Raw genomic sequence first — 20226 nt, forward strand, 5'->3', positions numbered from 1 at the left:
GGAATATCCCTAGTGTAATTCCGATGGTATTTTTTAATACTTAAATTAGGGTAACACTTTTGTTTTGTTTTGCTTACCAGCACGATTTTTTAAATTGCAATTTCGGCATGGCTGAAGAACCCGAGGAACCCGCCAAGGTGGGCATTACATAAACTTATTAAGCAAAGGACTCCCTAAAATAGACTCTATATACCATTTTTCTCCCTTAGAGCTTCGTTATCTTCGGCCGTGATGTGGCGCAAATCCCGTGCTTTCGTAACAGTTTTCTCTATGGAATCAGTGGAGGAATTGGAATCGGCTTGCTAACTTTTCTGGGAACCTCGCGAACCCATCTCTCCACCCACGTGGGATTCGGATCCTTTTTCTGCGGAACCATTGCCTACTGGATGTCGTGCAGGTAAGTGCTTTGTTTTAGCTTAATCCGTAGGGGATCTTGTATTGATAACATATGTTTAACCCTCAGATATCAGTGGTCCTCGAGGAGATTCGAGCAGCAACAACTGCGGGAGGCTATGCGACGACAAGCCTTATACGAGGGCACCGAAGTCGAGAGGAATTTAGATCTTAAGTCGGCGTAGCATAAGCCAGTCCATCTATACCTCTTCTATTCTTGTTTTTGTACTCGGATACCAAATTATTTGGGTATTGTTAAATACCTTTTGTTACTAAACAGTTTTATAATAGTCAATATATTACATTGTAAGTGCAATCTTACTTGGAAGTAATTTATGCTTTAACCTAATGGATGATGTGTTTTATTAACCCAGATTGGGAATTAATTATGTTAACGTCTTCAACCGAAATCTGTCCATCATTTTTATTGCTAGTCGAGTGCTTATAAATTTCCTAAAACCTGTTGATTTTTATTGTATTTTTCATTTGATTTAAACCTGACAGATTTTGTAGAACATTGAACCTATTGAAAACTGGTTTATTTTTCTCTTATCTTTTTATATCATTTTTAGAAAAGTCACCAAATTAGACAATGGATTCTTTTAAAGGATTAATTTATTTCTATAAGATGGAATGTTTAAATACTGGAAATGTTTTTAAAAGATATTTTATTATAACAACAAGTTGGTACTTGAAAAGGTTAAGTAATGCCCTATTAAATATTATTTACTGCTTACAGCTTTAAGCGTAGCTAAATGGGAGTGTTAAAAACTAATAAAAAGGTAAAACAGCGGATTTTCTTCCAACTTTGATTTAAACATTTTAGAGAACTATTTTTGTTTATATTTATTTTAATTATCTTAAATAAGAAAGATTAGATAGGATTTAATTATGAAAAACTCACCGTCTCAAGTTGAAGTTAATAGTTTTCAAAGGTATGTTATCGGTTCCAAGTGGCAAATATATCTTTCACATGAAAAGGTAGTAAAGATGATAGATTGAAAAACGGTTGAAAGATGATAAGTGCTATCCGTCAGTTTTTGCCTTCTACCTGACTACTTCGATCTATGAGACCAGCGCTAGCTAACATCCGAGATGATAGATGTTAGAACTCCCGCCCCGAAACCCAGAGACATGGGGTTATTTATACACACATGTAGGCGATCCTGCAGTTCGTCGAGCATTCGGTCAGTCTTATCTCGTAAAAGTTTGCGTTTGGATGGATTGCTCGGTCGTTGGCACATTCATTACGTTTTCGTTAACGGCGCGAGGCTGTTGTGTTTCTTTATATAAGGCGGTCGCATGAGGTTCTCGATTCTCGGTTCTCTAATTTTTAAAAACTTGTTTTCGTTTTACATTCAAAGAACGTACCTCCCATATATGTAAACGATCAGTAATTGCAGGCTGCTATCACTTATATAGGCATTGGTACTGAGAGATACGATGTCTGGCAAACAAACAACCTCGACTTTGGTGTTTTTTGTGAATGGAAAAAAGGTAGTACATACTTCAAGATACTTAGATACGTTGCGTGTTTCTTAAGAGTCATTTGAAGTGAACCCATTTATGTATCGATTTTCTCCATTGTTTTATTGCCTTAATTGCATTTAACTGGCACTTTATGGAATTTAACGTCTTTCTCAATTGGAAATTCTATAGTTTTTATTGAGCATACAGTGCTGATAACAATTGACCCCTATGTAGAGGATCGTTGTTTGCTGGTGGCCCTCTTATCACCTTATCAAGATCGTTGCCAATCGAATGGGAGCAGTCTCACACGGAATCGCTATTGCCATGGGAATGTGGGTTTGTCAGATAGCCAGGCCTTCTAATCCACATTTACCAACTGGCTCTACAATGTTTACATTGTGGCGCACAATTAAGTAAACTTTGGGCGGATTATCTAGATAAAGCCAGTCAGTCATATTTAGCAACTGGTATTAGAAAAGTGCAATAAAAGTTCTTCTAAATTACTCTCACACTTTGCGCACAAGTGGAATGCTAATAAATTACCTGATGCTCGTGGGTCGGCATTTGATAGTGATAGATATCAGTCTTTGTTTGAATAGGGCTGGCAAGCTAATTGTATTTCACAGTTTAAACTTTAAAGTTTAAAACAAGTCACAGGTTTTGTTTTTGATTTTTAAATAATTTAACTTGAAAAATTTTATCTTTTAAATTTCAGGTAACGGAAGTGAGTCCGGATCCAGAATGCACGCTCCTCACATATTTACGCGAAAGGCTTCGACTATGCGGCACGAAGTTGGGATGTGCGGAAGGAGGATGCGGCGCCTGCACCGTGATGGTATCCCGTCTGGACCGTCGTGCCAATAAAATCCGTCACCTGGCGGTCAATGCTTGTCTGACACCAGTTTGTGCCATGCACGGATGTGCTGTGACTACTGTGGAGGGCATCGGTAGCACCAAGACCCGTTTGCATCCAGTGCAGGAGCGATTGGCCAAGGCGCATGGATCCCAGTGTGGCTTCTGCACTCCTGGCATTGTGATGTCAATGTACGCGCTACTCCGAAATGCAGAACAACCTTCTATGAGAGATTTAGAGGTGGCTTTTCAGGGAAATCTGTGCCGATGCACTGGCTATCGCCCCATCCTCGAGGGATACAAGACGTTTACCAAGGAGTTTGCCTTGTGGCATGGGCGATAAATGCTGCAAGGTTAATGGCAAAGGATGTGGAAGCGATTCGGAGACTGATGACAAGCTCTTCGAGCGCAGTGAGTTCCAGCCCTTGGATCCCAGTCAGGAACCTATATTTCCACCGGAACTTCAGTTAAGTGATGCCTTCGATTCGCAGAGCTTGATCTTTAGCTCGGACAGGGTGACCTGGTATCGTCCTACTAATCTGGAAGAGCTCCTCCAGCTAAAGTCTAAGCATCCTGCTGCCAAGTTGGTCGTGGGCAACACGGAAGTGGGTGTTGAGGTCAAGTTTAAGCACTTTTTGTACCCGCACCTCATTAATCCCACCCAGGTGAAGGATCTGTTGGAGATCAGAGAGTCTCAGGATGGTATTTACTTTGGTGCCGCAGTCAGTTTGATGGAGATCGATGCCTTACTCCGCCAGAGAATCGAAGAGCTGCCGGAATCGGAAACCAGATTGTTCCAATGCACTGTGGATATGCTGCACTACTTTGCCGGAAAGCAGATCCGGAATGTAGCCTGTTTGGGTGGAAACATTATGACTGGTAGTCCCATATCCGATATGAATCCAGTGCTCTCGGCAGCAGGTGCTCAACTCGAGGTTGCAAGTTTTGTGGATGGAAAGATCCAAAAGAGGACAGTTCACATGGGAACTGGATTTTTCACTGGCTATCGAAGGAATGTCATTGAAGCCCATGAGGTGTTATTGGGTATAAACTTCCAGAAGACCACTCCGGATCAGTATATCGTTGCTTTTAAGCAGGCCAGGAGAAGGGATGATGATATAGCCATCGTAAATGCCGCCATCAACGTTCGCTTTCAAGAGAAATCTAATATTGTGGAGGAAATATCGATGGCCTTTGGTGGAATGGCTCCTACTACAGTGTTGGCACCGCAAACCTCCCAATTGATGGCTGGAAAGGAATGGAATCACCAGTTGGTTGAGCGAGTGGCAGAGAGTTTGTGCACGGAGTTGCCACTGGCTGCCTCCGCTCCTGGTGGCATGATCGCCTATCGTCGAGCTTTGGTTGTCAGCTTATTTTTCAAGGCCTACCTGGCCATCACTCTGAAGTTGAGCAAGGCAGGGATAATATCCTCGGATGCCTTACCTGCCGAGGAGCGAAGTGGTGCAGAGACCTTCCATACCCCAGTCCTGAAAAGTGCCCAGCTCTTCGAGCGCGTGTGCAGTGATCAACCCATCTGCGATCCCATTGGAAGACCAAAAGTCCATGCAGCTGCCTTGAAACAGGCCACCGGAGAAGCTATATACACCGATGATATACCTCGTATGGATGGTGAAGTATATTTGGCCTTTGTACTTAGTACCAAACCGCGTGCCAAGATCACCAAACTGGATGCCAGTGAAGCATTAGCCATGGAGGGAGTTCACCAATTCTTTTCCTACAAGGATTTAACCGAGCATGAGAACGAAGTGGGCCCTGTTTTCCATGATGAGCATGTCTTTGCCGCCGGAGAGGTTCATTGCTATGGTCAGATTGTGGGTGCTATTGCAGCGGATAACAAGGCGTTGGCTCAAAGAGCCGCACGGTTGGTGAAAGTGGAATACGAGGAGCTGAGTCCGGTTATTGTCACCATAGAACAGGCCATCGAGCACAAGTCCTACTTTCCGGATTACCCTCGTTTCGTGAACAAGGGAAATGTGGAAGAGGCCATGGCTCAGGCAGATCACACTTTTGAGAGTACCTGTAGAATGGGCGGACAGGAGCATTTCTATCTGGAGACCCATGCGGCTTTAGCTGTTCCTCGCGATAGTGATGAGTTGGAGCTTTTCTGTTCCACTCAACACCCCTCGGAGGTTCAGAAATTGGTGGCTCATGTCACAGCTCTTCCTGCCCATCGGGTCGTCTGTCGAGCAAAGCGTTTGGGTGGAGGCTTTGGAGGCAAGGAATCAAGGGGTATATCCGTGGCCCTTCCTGTCGCCTTGGCCGCCTATCGGATGGGTCGCCCTGTTCGCTGCATGTTGGATCGTGACGAGGACATGCTCATCACTGGTACACGCCATCCCTTCCTCTTCAAATACAAAGTAGGTTTCACCAAGGAGGGTCTAATCACTGCCTGCGACATCGAGTGCTACAATAATGCTGGATGGTCGATGGATCTTTCCTTTTCGGTGAGTGTTTTAAAGGTTCTTAGGAGAATCTTTCGAATTCGTACAGAAGTGTATGCGTAACATATTGGAAACATCTGCGAAGTGTGGGAATTTCTAAGTACCCATAACTCGGCCTCTTAGAAAATAGCACAGAAAACTATCCAATGGGTTAAATTCACTTTAGCGGCAATCTTATATATGACTGTTAAAAGATTATTCGAATTTAAGGCTCTCAATGGTCCTTCTCTTATCAACCCTTCTAATAAAGTATGTTTGTTTCAGGTTTTGGAGCGTGCAATGTATCACTTCGAGAACTGCTACCGGATTCCCAACGTACGAGTGGGTGGCTGGGTTTGCAAGACGAACTTGCCCTCGAATACGGCATTCCGTGGTTTTGGAGGCCCTCAGGGCATGTACGCCGGAGAGCACATTATCCGAGATGTGGCACGGATAGTGGGTCGTGATGTGGTCGATGTGATGCGATTGAACTTTTATAAAACAGGAGATTATACCCATTACCACCAGCAGTTGGAGCACTTTCCCATCGAAAGGTGTCTGGACGATTGTATAAAACAGTCCAAGTACAACGAGAAGCGTTTGGAGATTGCTAAGTTTAATAGGGAGAATCGATGGAGGAAACGTGGAATGGCAGTGGTGCCCACGAAATACGGAATTGCTTTTGGTGTCATGCATTTGAATCAAGCGGGATCTCTGATCAATATCTATGGTGATGGATCTGTGCTGTTGTCCCACGGAGGAGTTGAGATTGGACAAGGTCTGAACACCAAGATGATCCAGTGCGCCGCCAGGGCTTTGGGTATTCCTCCAGAACTGATTCACATCTCGGAGACAGCTACGGATAAAGTACCAAATACTTCCCCTACGGCGGCGAGTGTGGGCTCGGATCTGAATGGAATGGCAGTGCTGGATGCTTGTGAAAAGTTAAACAAAAGATTGGCGCCCATCAAGGAGGCTCTGCCTGGTGGCACCTGGAAAGAGTGGATCAATAAGGCGTACTTTGATAGGGTCAGTCTCTCTGCCACTGGTTTCTATGCCATGCCAGGGATTGGCTATCATCCGGAAACAAATCCCAACGCTCGAACCTATAGCTATTATACCAATGGAGTGGGAATTAGTGTGGTGGAGATCGACTGCTTGACTGGCGACCATCAGGTGCTCAGCACGGATATCGTTATGGATATCGGTTCTAGCCTGAATCCAGCTATCGACATTGGACAGATCGAGGGAGCTTTTATGCAGGGCTATGGACTGTTTACTTTGGAGGAACTTATGTATTCACCACAGGGTATGCTCTACTCTAGGGGTCCTGGAATGTATAAGCTGCCAGGATTTGCCGATATTCCCGGCGAGTTCAATGTCAGTCTTCTAACTGGTGCTCCTAATCCTCGAGCGGTTTACTCCTCCAAGGTGAGTTTATCTCAGAAATTCTAATTATTATAAAATTTAAATAAATAAATCCAAAATGATTTATAATCTTAATATCAACAGGCCGTAGGAGAACCCCCGCTTTTCATTGGATCATCGGCTTTCTTTGCCATCAAGGAGGCCATTGCAGCTGCCCGTGAGGATCAGGGCTTGAGTGGAGACTTCCCATTAGAGGCACCTTCCACCTCGGCTCGCATACGAATCGCCTGCCAAGATAAATTTACCAATTTGGTAGGTGTTCTTCGTGTTGAATTATTAATTAATATAATATCTAATAATCTAATAATTTTTATCTTTACAGCTGGATATACCAGCGGCGGGAACCTTTACTCCATGGAACATTGTGCCTTAGAAATTGTTTTTATGGTTTTTATCATTTTAAAAATGTTTTTAATTTTTAATTTGTTTTGTATATAGTTAAGTTGAATAAATGTTTTCAAGTAAATTAATGTTAATTGAATACAGCTTTTAGTTTTTTAAATTAAAGTTAGGCATTTGAATTGGGAAAGGATGGGAAAACCTATTAAGTTATATCTCCATAATATCGTTTCCATCTTTTTTAGTGCTCTCATAATTCACTTGACAATTGACAAGATTCTTAGTCACTATTTATTTAAAGGTATAAACATGAGTACTATTTTATTAACGGACCAAGAATATACCCTGATGAATCAACTGAGGGCTTTTCATTTCGGATGTGCTTACGTACGCGTACCAGAAAATGTAAGCTCAAATGGAAGAAGCTTCAGATTGAGACTCAGGTTTTTCGAGTCTAGATCTCTGCGAGCATCTCATTCGGCAATCGCCAGCCGTAGAGTGTAGACATCAGAGATGAGATCGCAAAATAGTTCTCTTCTTAAATTTGTGTTGATTTTGACAACGTCGTTTATCTTGGCGACACCACAGAACTATTACTACAATGGCTATACACCAAATGGGCCTTGGAATGGAGTAGCTCCTTCGTATCTCACGATTGATAACTATGGCAATTGCCAGGCCAATGATCGTCCTTTGGTTGGAAGATGTGTTAGGTACGTGGACTGCATTAGTGCATTGCAATCTGTGCCACGAGTGACGGCCCTTACTTTGCCCATCATCGTGGCCCAATCAGCTGGTATGTTGTCCCCATGGCGGATACTTGATTCCGGGACCTAGGGTCTCTAAAAGTGAAGAAGGTATGGGATATCTTTAAGGAATACTGTGGAATATGAAATCAATATATCATCTGTTTTGGCAGCATGTTCCAGTGCCTATCCAAGAGCTCATCACAAGCGCCGTCGGCGTCGTCGTCGTCGGAATACTACCTCCAATCAAGATCAAGTGGAACTAGTTGAGCCAATTAACCAAAAGCGCAATCAAAGTGAAAATCTTCTTGTGGGTGGCAGACTCACCCTGGATAATGAGCATCCTTATATGGTAAGACAAGAAAAAAAAAAGTTAGAACTAAATATGAATGCTTTAAGCACAGCTTTATTAATGTAACTATTGTTACATTTTAAATTATTAATTTAAAGCCTTAATACAATTCTCAGTAGGGATTCCATCAAAGAGAAAGTAAACCTGATATATATATTTAATAAATTCTGCCTTCAAATATATTTTTAACTTTAAATAAAAGTCAATAAATTGATTCGTTTTTTATATTTATTTAACTGCTCAAAGATTTCCTTTACAAATAAAACGTTCGCCATCGATAATTAAAATTAATTTGTACTTGATAGCTTGGTAATATAATTTTATTTCTTTGACTACAGTGTGCCCTCGGCTGGCCCTCCCGCACGAACAGATGGATTCATAAGCACGGCTCTAGCAAGCGCAGATATATGTTTAACTGTGGCTGCGTTATGATTTCACCACGGTTCGCTATAACGGCGGCCCACTGTGCCAGCATCGGTGGGTAAGCAACAATAAATTGGAAAAAAAACAACAAGCAAATACTCGAAATGCTAATGGGTTTCTTCAAATCGAAAAGGGAACCCCCGTCTGTGGCGCTGATCGGCGGCGTCGAGTTGAATGGCGACCGCGGGCAACAAATTGAAATCAAGAAGATAACCAAGCACCCGCACTTCAATGAGGAGACCCTAGTCAACGACTTGGCTGTGGTTAAATTGGCCAGGAGATCCCACAAGGCAGTGGCCTGTCTCTGGAACCAGGAATCCTTGCCGGAGGTTCCACTCACTGCTTTGGGTTATGGACAAACCAAGTTTGGTTGGTATTCTAATAGTTAATCTGATATCTGTGTATAATTTTACCTATCAAATCAAATATTTAACAGCTGGCCCGCATTCTAACAATCTACTGCAAATAAGGCTTCACCACTTGAATTTCCAACAATGCCAGAAATATTTGCAAAACGATGATAAGTTAGTGAATGGCTTGGGTTCGGGACAACTATGCGCGGGAGATTACTCCGGCAACATGGATACGTGTCAGGTGAGAGAATGCCTTTAGGGCTACAAAGAAGTTTTTTAATCTTTTTCTACCGATTTATCAAAGTGACTGCTTACATTTCTCGAAAATTTGTATATATCTACCAATAACTCTTTCTTCCTCAGGGCGATTCTGGAGGTCCCTTGCTGCTTCATCAACAGATGCGACATCAGCATCATCGTATTCCCTACGTAGTGGGAATTACTTCTTTTGGAGGAGCCTGTGCCTCCGGCCAGCCCGGAGTATATGTCCGAATAGTTCACTACATTGAGTGGTTAGAGCAACAGGTGTGGCCTTAAACTCATAACAACTTAAATTTACTAAATTAAATAAATTAATCTATTAATATTAACTTTTGTGATGGATTTTTAAAACTTTTAAAAAGTATTTTTGAATATTTAATTGTAGAATTTACCTTTATTCTGGCCGGTTAAAATTATTACACGTTTTATGTCTAATCAGTCATTGAAAACATTTGAAAGCTAAATATAATATATTTTTAAAGATGTGAAAATTATATTTAAAAAATTAAATTAAACTAACGCTGCTTGAAGGCGATCTTCTCAATCCAATCCAAGTAGCTATATAGCCTGGTATAAACTCCCGGGGCATTGGGAGCCGCACAGAATTTGCCAAACGAGGTGATGCCCACCACGAAGGCCACGCAGTTGTATTCCGGCAGGACGGCATGGATGGGACCGCCGGAGTCACCCTGGCAGGTGTCCTTGCCACCGGGTAAATATCCCGCACAGAACTGACCTTCGATGATACCTCTTGGCAGACGCCGCTCCTTGCGATAGATTTGCTTGCAGTTGCTTTGGGGAATCACATCCAAGTCCACCTGTCGCAGGACATTCGACTTGGCGCCCAAGAACTCAGTGCGTCCCCAACCGGCGGCCACAACAGTGGGTATTTGGAGCTCCGGCAGTTGCCACAGGCAAGCGGGACGCACTTGATCCGACAATTTAGCCCTTTTGGTCAACTTGAGCAGGGCTATGTCGTGGTAATAAGCCGATGATCTATACTTGGGATGCAGTACAATAATAAGAATCTTGATGTCCTGCTGGGCAGAGCTGGTCTCATTCAACTGGCGTACCCCCAAACGCACCATGTCAGGTGGCTTGCTGATGGAACAAAGGACCTTGGTTTAGTTGTGACTTCGAGGAACCTGTAACTCACCTACCAGAGGTGGCACAATGGGCGGCAGTCAGGACATACAGTTCGCTAACCAGGGCACCGCCACAGCCCCACTTTATGTCCAGATCCTTGGAGCCACTGCTCTGCGACCATCCCAAGGCTGCCATGTGTGGAAATAGTCCATGTCGGGTGGGAGTACCGCCTACTATTAGCGGAACACTGGGCACACACTGCTTTCCCGGAGAACGTCCGTCCAGTATCAGCCAACTGAAGTCTTCTGGTAGCAGCATGGTACTCCTGGCATTCTGAGAAAGGTTAACTAGTAAGTAGTTGACTTGATTAATTAAAATGTAACTGACTAGTGGCACTGATTCGCTGGGTCAGGACATGTTTGTCTCTTAAAGGACAGCAGATGACAGGGACATTGTTCCGGTGGGTGCAGATGTCTATGCGAGTGCCATGCACCCGATATTCCCGGATAACGTGAAGGCACTGATAGGCCAGGATGCAGTAACCACTCCTTCCATCAAAACTGCGTCGGCAGAAGGCGCCCTCGTGTAGCCCTTCTGAAACTGGAGTTCTTTCTTCACCATCGTCACCGAACTTAAAGAAACTTTCCTCATCTTCAGTCTCCTGGGGATCTTCATTCTCCCCCGGGAGCTCTTCCCAAACTTCGGGGATTGTGTACTTGGTGGTCTGATAGTTGATTATTTCAAGGGCATCCAGAGCTGTGGATAAAAGTGGAGGTTTAAGAAAATTGATAATATGATTTATATCTTACCCTCAATGAGTTGAGTCTGCAGGAGCAAATGCAAGCATGTCAGTTGAAGATGTGTGATTAAGGACCACAGGATTATCATTCTAATATTGAAATTTGTGATTTCATTATCTACTTTTCAGGGCACATTTTAAACTAAAATAAGAAAGAAATACTTAAAGTTTTTAAATGTTTCTGCGTCCTTGAATAAGAGTGTCCTATTAATCAAAGGTTAACCACTTTTCTTTCATTAAAAGACCAGAAAATATTAAGCCAAACTTTTTCTCCGAAAACAATCGAAATACCAATTTCTTTTCAATTATAAAATGTATTTAAGGAATTCATTAATTGACTTCAATATTATAGCCACCACTGTTTCCAAAACAAACCCTTGTCTGTGTTGATTTTTTTTGTTTAATGTATTTTTATTAATTAATGCGGGCGCTCAATTATAAATTCGGCTGAATTTCAATAAAACTGTTTGCCTGCGCCGCTGTGTTTCTTTTCGCGTATTGTGGATTGGAAGATCGCAGTCGGATTAAGTCGGTCAATCGAGTAAGACCTATTCAGATGGCGTATTGGAAGAGATTTTTTCTGTGGATCACACTTTGCCTGCTGTCGACCAGATTTCATGTGAAGGGGCAGGGCCAGTGGGAATTCCCCAATGAAAATCCAAATCCTGAGCCGGATACAACCAGGTGGGGCTTCAACAACTACAATAGCTACGGCTACAACGGTCAGTGGCCGCCGGGTTACTTTAACAACTACGGTTATTATAGACCACCACCGCCACCACCTCCACCGCCTTGCGGAAGCCCACCACCAGGACCACCGCCACCGGGACCACGTCCACCTGGTCCGCCACCCGGTTGCCCTGGAGGACCTCCTCCTCCACCACCACCTCGTCAATGGGAAAACGGCTCCAGACAATGGAGACCCCGTCGACCACCGCCAGACTATCACCGGAACTTCCACAATATCTTTCTTAACATGGAACGCAAAGTGGATGAGGAGAACTACAACAAAACCGCGGAGACGGAGGACTTGCACGATGATTTCAATGGACGATCGATTGTGGCACCTGGACAGTACCCACACATGGTTAGTATATGGCTATGTATATACTTAGATGCAAACCAAACAAAAATAATCAAAGATCAACACAACACAAAAACCAAAATCAAATAAAATCACACGAAACCGGAATGGGGGAAACGCCAAAGTACCGCCGTTCACCAAACAAACACGACTAAAAGCTAATCGCTGACTTGCAAATCGAAGCCCTTTGCTATATAATAACAGTTATTTTGGGCGCAACTAAATCCTCTCTCCCTCTCTCTCTCTTGCAATCTCTCAGGCCGCTCTGGGATACCGGAATACCAACAACGAGATCGACTACAAATGCGGAGGCAGCCTGATCAGTGAGAGCTTTGTGCTAACCGCCGCTCATTGTTTGGCCACTCATGGGTAAGCTTTTACTCAGAATTTAGTGAGTTTGTTTTGGTTATTTAAGACTAATAAATCAAAAAAGAAATCATCCAAGATTAAAAATCTTTTTATGATAAAGCTGAAATTATAAAGCCCAAGATGAAAATATTGGTTATATTATTATATTCAAGAACAATTAAGGTTCGTTAATTTTTAAATTCTCAAACATATACGTCGATTAGTGATCGAAGTGAAGCATTTTTGGATGCTTACTGTAGATCACCCAAATCTTGTTTATGAAGTTTTTAGTACGATTGAGTTTTTATTTACAGTACCGCTCCCGAAATGGTAAAAATCGGAGACATTAAACTCAAAGAATGGGAGGACGATGTGGCTCCCCAAAAACGACGTGTTGCCCAGATCCATCTGCATCCTCTATATAACTCGACTCTTAACTATCATGACATTGGACTTATTCAGTTAAATCGTCCCAGTGGAATTCACCTGGTTTGTAAAACCAGTGCGTATTTGGCCCAAAAATGATATTCCTTATGGCAAGGTTCATACCATGGGATATGGATCTACAGCATTTGCCCAGCCACAAACCAATATCCTTACAGAACTAGATCTTTCGGTGGTGCCAACAGCGGAGTGCAACTCCAGTCTGCCTATAGATGATGAGTCTCCACAGGGTATACTCAATAGTCAAATATGCGCTCATGACTATGAGAAGAATCGAGATACTTGTCAGGTGAGAAATACTATTTTTGTAATATATAACTTAGGATTATAATCCATCCTATTGATCACTTTTAGGGTGACTCTGGAGGACCTCTTCAGTTAAATTTGGAGCGTAAGCGACGCCGAAATAGAAGTCGAAGGCGTTACCGCTACTACCTCGTGGGCATTACTTCTTACGGAGCCTATTGTCGCAGTGAATTACCAGGTAAAATTCTTTAAAACTATGAAAAATGTATAATTATTTCTTTAATGTTAAATTTATTAAATATTTTAAAGGTGTCTACACACGCGTATCATCCTATCTCGACTGGATAGCATCGATTGTGTGGCCCAATTATTATAGCGAGTTTGCTAATAAAACAACTTAGTCAGTAATAAAATTTTGCAATCAGAAAAAACATTCGATAAGAATTTTTCATTTAAGTTTTCACAATAGATTTGTTATCAGTTGTGCGGTTTTTTTGTAGTTGGTAAACAATGGTTGCTAGGCACTGGCATTATTTATTTAATCAATCGATTGGATTCCTTCTAAAGAAAGTTTAGAAATGGTTGGAAAAAGCAAAAAGAAGCGTAATTCCAAGGATTCTACATCTAGTAATGCAGGAAGCGGTGAAGGCGAAGAGAAGAAAAAGAAAGAGGGCGGCAAAAAGAAAGGTGGCGTGGGAAAGTCCATTGGCTGTGATATTTTCAATGATGCAGCTATGGAAAATGCCTACTATGTGTGCCATAATGTTCAGGTCAGTTTTTTCAGTTTGTCAGTTTTAATATAAATTAATTTAAATATTAACATTTTAGGATGTTCTTAAGTCCAGAGGATTTGCCTGGCCGGATGGGCAAAAAAAGAAAAAGAAGGGAAAACGTTAAGAAAAAGTTTAAGCACGATACACAAATACAAAAAATATCTATTTCTAGAATCTATAAGTAAACTATTACCTATAAAATAAATAACTATTGATTTTCATTGGCAAACATTTTTTGTACTTCCCCCTTTTCCAGCATAAGTGAGAGCCATGCTCATATTTATTCTTATAAAACCAAAACAAGACATCATCGATCAAAAAACAAAACACTTCCAAAAAACGCAGCCTGCTCAAAGTTCAACGTCAGTGGAAAACATTTCCAGAACAAACGATACGATCTCCAAAATCCGAACACATTTTTCGAAATCGGCGTGTGAAAAAAGAGAAAAGCAAAATTTAATACATTTTGTAGAATGCGCGAAGGCTGCACCATATAAATAGTGGCAACAATTGCGATTTTTTTTCAGTTTGGAATCATCATTGGCAGCGGCAGCATCTGAAATAAGTCAATCTACGAGATAAAATTACTAAGAAAAAATGGTTAAGGTACCGGCTATTGGAATTGACTTAGGCACCACCTACTCCTGCGTGGGAGTTTGGCAGAACAGCAAAGTGGAGATCATTGCCAATGATCAGGGAAACCGAACCACGCCTTCGTATGTGGCGTTTAACGACACGGAGCGCCTGATTGGCGATGCGGCCAAGAACCAGGTGAGTCACAAGTTCACATAATGATTGCCCAAATACGTAGACTGTCCAGTGCCGATATGGCCAGATGTCTATAATAGCCTTTAATGATGTGATGTGAGCGATTTAATTGGAATTTTGTATATAAATAAATACGAGAGAAGCGGAAAATGTGGGTGTTTGGGGTCCTTTCAGCACTTGCATTTAAATTGTTGAAAGATTTTTGAACAATAGCTTGCATAGCTTGCATTTTTAGGTTACTTTTTTATTATACTTTGTGTACTTATTTTTTAAACAATATATTATATGGAAAATTGATTATTTAACAGAATAAGTAAATAAGTAAAATAACGATACAAAAAGTACAATAACCAATAGTACAAATACTAATTAATATTTTTCGTAGGTCGCCATGAATGCCAAGAATACGGTTTTCGATGCAAAGCGACTGATTGGCCGCAAATTCGATGACAAAAAAATCCAGGAGGACCTTAAACTCTGGCCCTTTAAGGTAATCAACGATGGCGGCAAACCGAAGATCGAGGTGGAGTTCAAGGGTGAACGGAAGCGTTTCGCTCCCGAAGAGGTCAGTTCGATGGTGTTGACCAAGATGCGTGAGATTGCCGAGGTTTACTTGGGTGGCAAGGTAAAGGACGCAGTGATCACAGTGCCGGCGTATTTCAACGATAGCCAACGGCAGGCTACCAAGGATGCGGGATCCATTGCCGGTTTGAATGTGTTGAGGATCATTAATGAACCCACTGCCGCTGCTTTGGCCTACGGATTGGATAAAAACCTGAAGGGGGAGCGCAATGTCCTCATCTTCGATCTGGGTGGCGGAACCTTTGATGTCTCCATATTGACCATCGACGAGGGTTCCCTTTTCGAGGTGAAGGCCACGGCTGGTGACACTCACTTGGGTGGTGAAGATTTTGACAACCGACTAGTCAATCACTTTGCTGAGGAGTTCAAGCGAAAGCACAAGTCCGATATCAAGGGTAATGCCAGAGCTTTAAGACGTTTGAGGACAGCCTGTGAAAGGGCCAAGAGGACCTTGTCCTCCAGCACTGAGGCATCATTGGAGATTGATGCGTTACACGAGGGCATTGACTTTTATTCAAAGATTTCCAGGGCCCGTTTCGAGGAGCTGAACATGGACCTTTTCCGCTCCACAATGCAGCCGGTGGAGCGAGCCTTGAGTGATGCCAAGTTGGACAAGAAAGCCATCCATGATGTGGTTTTGGTGGGTGGTTCCACCCGCATTCCCAAAATCCAGAAACTTCTGCAGGATTTGTTCGGTGGAAAGCAGCTTAATCTCTCGATCAATCCAGATGAGGCTGTGGCCTATGGAGCCGCCGTACAAGCTGCCATACTCACCGGTGTGGGCAGCTCCCAGATCCAGGATCTGCTTCTGGTTGATGTGACTCCGCTTTCGCTGGGCATCGAAACAGCTGGCGGTGTGATGACCAAGTTGGTGGAACGCAATGCTCGCATTCCCTGCAAACAGCAGCAGATCTTCACCACCTACAGTGACAACCAGAATGCGGTGACCATTCAGGTTTACGAGGGTGAAAGGGCCATGACCAAGGATAACAATTTACTGGGCACCTTCAATCTCACTGGCATTCCACCTGCACCGCGTGGAGTGCCACAGATCGAGGTGGCCTTCGATTTAAATGCCGATGGAATTTTGAATGTGAATGCCAAGGATAATAGTACCGGGAAGACTGAGAAGATCACGATCACCAATGACAAGGGAAGACTATCCAAAGCGGAGATCGATCGCATGCTCTCGGAGGCGGAGAAGTACAAGGTTGAGGATGATCGTCAAAGGGAACGGGTTCAGTCAAAGAATAACCTCGAAGGATATATCTACGGTTGTCGCCAGGCAGTCGAGGAGGCTCCATCTGGAGTCCTTTCCGAAACCGAACGTTCCAAGGTGCGTGATAAAGTGTGCTTCCGAAACAACCTGGCTGGACAAAAACTCGCTGGCCGAGAAGGAGGAGTTTGAGCACCATCTTAAGGAGTGCCAGCGTATCTGTAGTCCCATTATGTCGAAACTCCATGCCGGACCCAAGGGCAAGCAATCGGCTGGCAATGGCACTCATCCCACTGTGGAGGAGGTGGACTAGCTGCCCCACTGCGCTAAATTATTCTGCAGTTGCAAATGTATTATTGAATACCTAATTTTGGAAATAAATTAATCTACCTTGTCGAGTATTGGGTCACTTCGATATTCAGTAGTGTTTTTATGGCTGTCCTAAGCAAATCGTTCGAAGATTGGATCAGCTGGCGGAGCTGCAATGAGTTGGTCCATCCCCATAGCTGCCGGAAAGCTGCATTCCAGAACTTCTTCCGATTCATCTCCTCCAATTCAAAATATTATCTTCCTTTGCTACTGATTCATTTGGGCAAACATGGATTTCGATCTGGTGCTGTGGACTTGGATCTACTCGTGGAATCTCTGTGGTATTATGCCCAACTGGTGTTTGGAGGCGTGGTCGAAGCCAGCCTTATAACGTGGTCCATATGCAGTTTGCGGTAGGTACTTATATTGTAAATATCAAAACAAAGCTGAAAGTCTGAATGATCAGCAAACAACTTTGTAAATAATGAACGTATGATAAGCTGACTTAATTTTATTGATCCATCCTCTAGAAACTATTTGGGAAAATTCCACCCGTCCACATTGCTCTTCGTTCCCTCAGCTTTGGGAGGCGCTTTCTGTGCATTCTTTCCCAAAAAAGTCAAACATGTGCAGCAGACAGCGATCTTTCAGTCTGTAAGTGCTCCAAGTTCCATCTTGCTAAATAATTTAATCTCTATCCACTTACCAGGTCATTGAGAACCTAATGCTCCTGAACCATCCATTGTGCAGACTCTTGTCTACTTCAGTGGGTCTACAAGCTGCGATCTTCATGGTTTGCAGTGCAGTTATCTTGGAGGGAAAACAAAGAAAGTGGTACAATGGATTTTGGTTCCTCATTCCAGATCCTGCACCTGATAAAGATACTTGTGATAAGAAGTCCTGCTCCCATTCGGAATCAGATTGTGGTTTATATATAGTGCGGGGTATACGCAATTATCTGATGTACGGACTCGCTTTGGATATATTCAAGGCTTTAGTTAGCTGCACCAAGAGTGGACAGTGGGATCTCAAGCATTTTAAACTTCAGTCCACAGCTTGGTTGGGCTGCTATGTTGGCATATATAGGGTAATATGTGTACTTCATAACAAAAACAATATTAATATTTTCTTTCTGGCAGGCTGTCCATTGCTATCTACGCCGTAGTCCAGCGATCAAAGATTCCCTTCGACATCCGTTGGCTGGTTTTCTTGGAGGCTTTAGCTATCTGTTCTATCCAAAACTGACAATCTTGAGTTATGCACTTTTGGAGGCCTCTCGCACCTTGTGGGCAAAACGTCAAGGATCAGAGAAGAAGCGATATGGATATAGCGATATAATATTTCCCTTTGCCATGGCATATCTAGTCCAAAGTTATGTGATGAAAGAGCCAACCGGTTAGTGGACTTGCTGGCATTATAGTAGACAACACTACGGCCAACTAGTGAGTTCAAACGATTTTCCGGGTACATTAAATAATGAATTTTCTATTTTCCGACAGCGGTACAAACATCAGCAAGCGGTTAGCCCGACTGCAATGAATTCATTAAGCTGTTATGTTTGGCATTTAAATATACGTTTCCAATGTTTTGCATTTTAACCTTTTGATCTCTTTTGGCAAGCTTCGAACGGCCGGTTTGGCATTTTCGATGGGTTTTGCTTTGATTTCTGAGTATGACTGATCAGTATCGTCCGGAATTTTGTTGTGAAATGGCTGTGGCACCGAGCAAACTTCTGGAACCGCCACTTAATCGGGTGCATTGCTCTATTTTACATAGTTTACCCGGTCAGAGTTGTACGAAAGCCTTGTTTTGGAATCTTTATCGTAACCATGTATCCAGTGCGAAGTACTATTCACCCTTGTTGCTGGTCTGGTAGTAAATCGTTTTCTAATGTTCTATTTAACAAATTTTTGAGAGTTATTAATGTTTCATTGGCAACTATTGGAAACATGTTATCAATTTTTAGCTGAGATCTAAAATAAATTGTTTGTCCTTTGATTATCTGATGAAGATAGAAGGATCAAAGTGATATATATTAAATTCCTTTACTTCCAGCTTCCCTTGCTTATGAATTGGCGGAATCTTTCAAGAAACCTTATACTATCTGTAGTGAAAAACTATATTCAATCAGCAAGTTTCGGTGCCTTTATAAATGCCATCACCTTTTATTTAATGTGCATATTCAGGCGTTTTAATGGTCGATTTGTCTTTATATTTGTACCTTATTTGCCATGCTGGATTGCCTCACAGCTTAGCTGGTTGATGCCTCAAAAGGTTCTGCACTTCTTTGTGACTGGAATAACCCCGGCAGTAAGTAGAAGTAAAGTAACTCTTTGAAAATCGGCTTAAAACGGATTTCTTAACAGGCCTTAGAAAGCTTTCTACGATATTTCGATGTCGGTTTGGTATATTCCCGATGGGCTCAAACTTTCATATTCATGATATGCTCTGTGGTGGTCATGCATCATCAGCAGACAAAGAAATATTCAGGTTTCTGGTTCATCCGACCAGCTTCTCTGCCTAAGGACTATAAGGAATGGCCCTATCTTAAGGCAAATATGGCAGGGTATAAAAGAAATGAGATCTTATCTGGGCATTGGACTGGCATTGGATCTACTAAACCCAATAATGAAGAGGAATATTAAATTCTTGCGACCAAAAATGACAACTTTCTTGACTGGCTATATGGGAGTGTTCAAGGTGGGCTGGTTTAGATAAGCTAAGATATGTAAGATGTAATTAATATTAATATGATTTCTTTCTAGTTTGTGCAGCTACTGTCTTTAAATAAGATGGACGTTAAACAAGCCAACGCTTTAGCTTCTTTTATAAGTGGAATATCATTTATCATCTTGCCAAATCGTCTTACCTTCGTGTGTTTCTCTGTGGTAACTGCTATCCAGGTTATTTGGCAACAAGTTTGTAATCTTAAAGCTGAAAAACATTCAGTTAATATCCTTGATGCAAAAGATTCCCTGGTCAAGACTGTTGATACCCAGTTGTTTGGCTTACCTAGTGCATATATTTTTCTACCATCAACGTCTCCTTAACGAGGTTGCGCGGGGTTTCATAGATTGCACGTGTGATAAAAAGTAAGTTGTTTATATTTATACATAACTCTTAAACATTGCCTTACAAAATATATTCTATTTCAGTGGTCAGAGATTAGTGGATCTGTTTAATCTGCCGGACATAAACGCCATTCTAAAGGCAGTTAAAAAGTCACCAAAAACTTCGTTTTGTTTTTAATTTTAATTTAAAAAGTAGTTACACCCGTCACCCAAGAAAGTTACTATAAATTTTCATACTAAAATATATTAAACTATGATAAGCAGAACATCTTTTTGTTTGTTTATTTTATGAAAATCAAAATAAGAACTAAAATCATAATTGAAAGTTCAGCTTTTAAACATAAATCTTCATATATTAGCCATATTACGTTATAAGCGATGCGCATAAATTAAGTTTTATTTAAACTCAAACGTGTTTTGAGTCTAGAGAAATTAGAGATAT

General features: G+C 42.1%; 8 protein-coding genes and 1 pseudogene across 8 annotated transcripts; 8 read left to right on the forward strand and 1 right to left on the reverse strand.

Moving 5' to 3' along the window:
• The first annotated feature begins 32 nt into the window (after positions 1–32).
• LOC108116829 (cytochrome c oxidase assembly protein COX20, mitochondrial) lies at positions 33–915 on the forward strand. The gene is made up of 3 exons (XM_017228880.2): positions 33–137; positions 210–397; positions 464–915. The coding sequence occupies exons 1-3, from the start codon at positions 108–110 to the stop codon at positions 576–578; spliced, it is 333 nt and encodes a 110-aa protein (XP_017084369.1). The 5' UTR covers positions 33–107; the 3' UTR covers positions 579–915.
• Positions 916–1466: 551 nt separating this feature from the next.
• Positions 1467–7069, forward strand: LOC108116962 (xanthine dehydrogenase). Its single transcript, XM_017229118.2, is given in 6 exon segments — positions 1467–1890; positions 2579–3040; positions 3042–5180; positions 5442–6587; positions 6669–6836; positions 6907–7069. Coding segments are annotated over 6 exon segments (4020 nt in total). The 5' UTR covers positions 1467–1836; the 3' UTR covers positions 6958–7069.
• Positions 7070–7303: 234 nt separating this feature from the next.
• Positions 7304–9361, forward strand: LOC108116902 (serine protease snake). Its single transcript, XM_017229015.2, is given in 7 exon segments — positions 7304–7682; positions 7684–7780; positions 7843–8021; positions 8360–8502; positions 8578–8813; positions 8881–9038; positions 9161–9361. Coding segments are annotated over 7 exon segments (1233 nt in total). The 5' UTR covers positions 7304–7436; the 3' UTR covers positions 9335–9361.
• Positions 9362–9371: 10 nt separating this feature from the next.
• On the reverse strand, positions 9372–12166 carry LOC108116900 (serine protease snake). The gene is given in 6 exon segments (XM_017229010.2): positions 9372–10159; positions 10215–10411; positions 10413–10477; positions 10532–10900; positions 10954–11085; positions 12131–12166. Coding segments are annotated over 5 exon segments (1296 nt in total). The 5' UTR covers positions 11033–11085; positions 12131–12166; the 3' UTR covers positions 9372–9573.
• Positions 11101–13498, forward strand: LOC108116901 (serine protease snake). The gene is given in 6 exon segments (XM_017229013.2): positions 11101–12030; positions 12287–12396; positions 12690–12846; positions 12848–13108; positions 13174–13303; positions 13375–13498. Coding segments are annotated over 6 exon segments (1281 nt in total). The 5' UTR covers positions 11101–11499; the 3' UTR covers positions 13467–13498.
• Positions 13499–13632: 134 nt separating this feature from the next.
• On the forward strand, positions 13633–14043 carry LOC108116905 (small lysine-rich protein 1). Its single transcript, XM_017229019.2, has 2 exons — positions 13633–13835; positions 13894–14043. The coding sequence occupies exons 1-2, from the start codon at positions 13644–13646 to the stop codon at positions 13960–13962; spliced, it is 261 nt and encodes an 86-aa protein (XP_017084508.2). The 5' UTR covers positions 13633–13643; the 3' UTR covers positions 13963–14043.
• Positions 14044–14218: 175 nt separating this feature from the next.
• Positions 14219–16819, forward strand: LOC108116899 (heat shock 70 kDa protein cognate 2). The gene is given in 3 exon segments (XM_017229009.2): positions 14219–14609; positions 14992–16542; positions 16544–16819. Coding segments are annotated over 3 exon segments (1899 nt in total). The 5' UTR covers positions 14219–14435; the 3' UTR covers positions 16718–16819.
• LOC108116903 (transmembrane protein 135-like) lies at positions 16813–18311 on the forward strand. Its single transcript, XM_017229016.2, has 5 exons — positions 16813–17126; positions 17244–17367; positions 17423–17800; positions 17853–18155; positions 18213–18311. Exons 1-4 carry the CDS (start codon positions 16837–16839, stop codon positions 18111–18113), a joined length of 1053 nt encoding a protein of 350 aa, XP_017084505.2. The 5' UTR covers positions 16813–16836; the 3' UTR covers positions 18114–18155; positions 18213–18311.
• A 111-nt stretch (positions 18312–18422) lies between these two features.
• Positions 18423–20168, forward strand: LOC108116904 (annotated as a pseudogene).
• Positions 20169–20226: the final 58 nt, after the last annotated feature.

This window comes from Drosophila eugracilis, unplaced genomic scaffold (genome assembly GCF_018153835.1).
Source record: "Drosophila eugracilis isolate 14026-0451.02 unplaced genomic scaffold, ASM1815383v1 contig_415, whole genome shotgun sequence".
Lineage (NCBI taxonomy): Eukaryota > Metazoa > Arthropoda > Insecta > Diptera > Drosophilidae > Drosophila > Drosophila eugracilis.

Coding starts and splice junctions, on each gene's coding strand:
- LOC108116829 (XM_017228880.2), top strand. CDS start 108: ATGGCTGAAGAACCCGAGGAACCCGCCAAG. Junction 138..209: donor AACCCGAGGAACCCGCCAAG/GTGGGCATTACA, acceptor TTTCTCCCTTAG/AGCTTCGTTATCTTCGGCCG. Junction 398..463: donor GCCTACTGGATGTCGTGCAG/GTAAGTGCTTTG, acceptor TTTAACCCTCAG/ATATCAGTGGTCCTCGAGGA.
- LOC108116905 (XM_017229019.2), top strand. CDS start 13,644: ATGGTTGGAAAAAGCAAAAAGAAGCGTAATTCCAAGGATTCTACATCT. Junction 13,836..13,893: donor ATGTGTGCCATAATGTTCAG/GTCAGTTTTTTC, acceptor TTAACATTTTAG/GATGTTCTTAAGTCCAGAGG.
- LOC108116903 (XM_017229016.2), top strand. CDS start 16,837: ATGGCTGTCCTAAGCAAATCGTTCGAAGATTGGATCAGCTGGCGGAGC. Junction 17,127..17,243: donor TGGTCCATATGCAGTTTGCG/GTAGGTACTTAT, acceptor TCCATCCTCTAG/AAACTATTTGGGAAAATTCC. Junction 17,368..17,422: donor AGACAGCGATCTTTCAGTCT/GTAAGTGCTCCA, acceptor TCCACTTACCAG/GTCATTGAGAACCTAATGCT.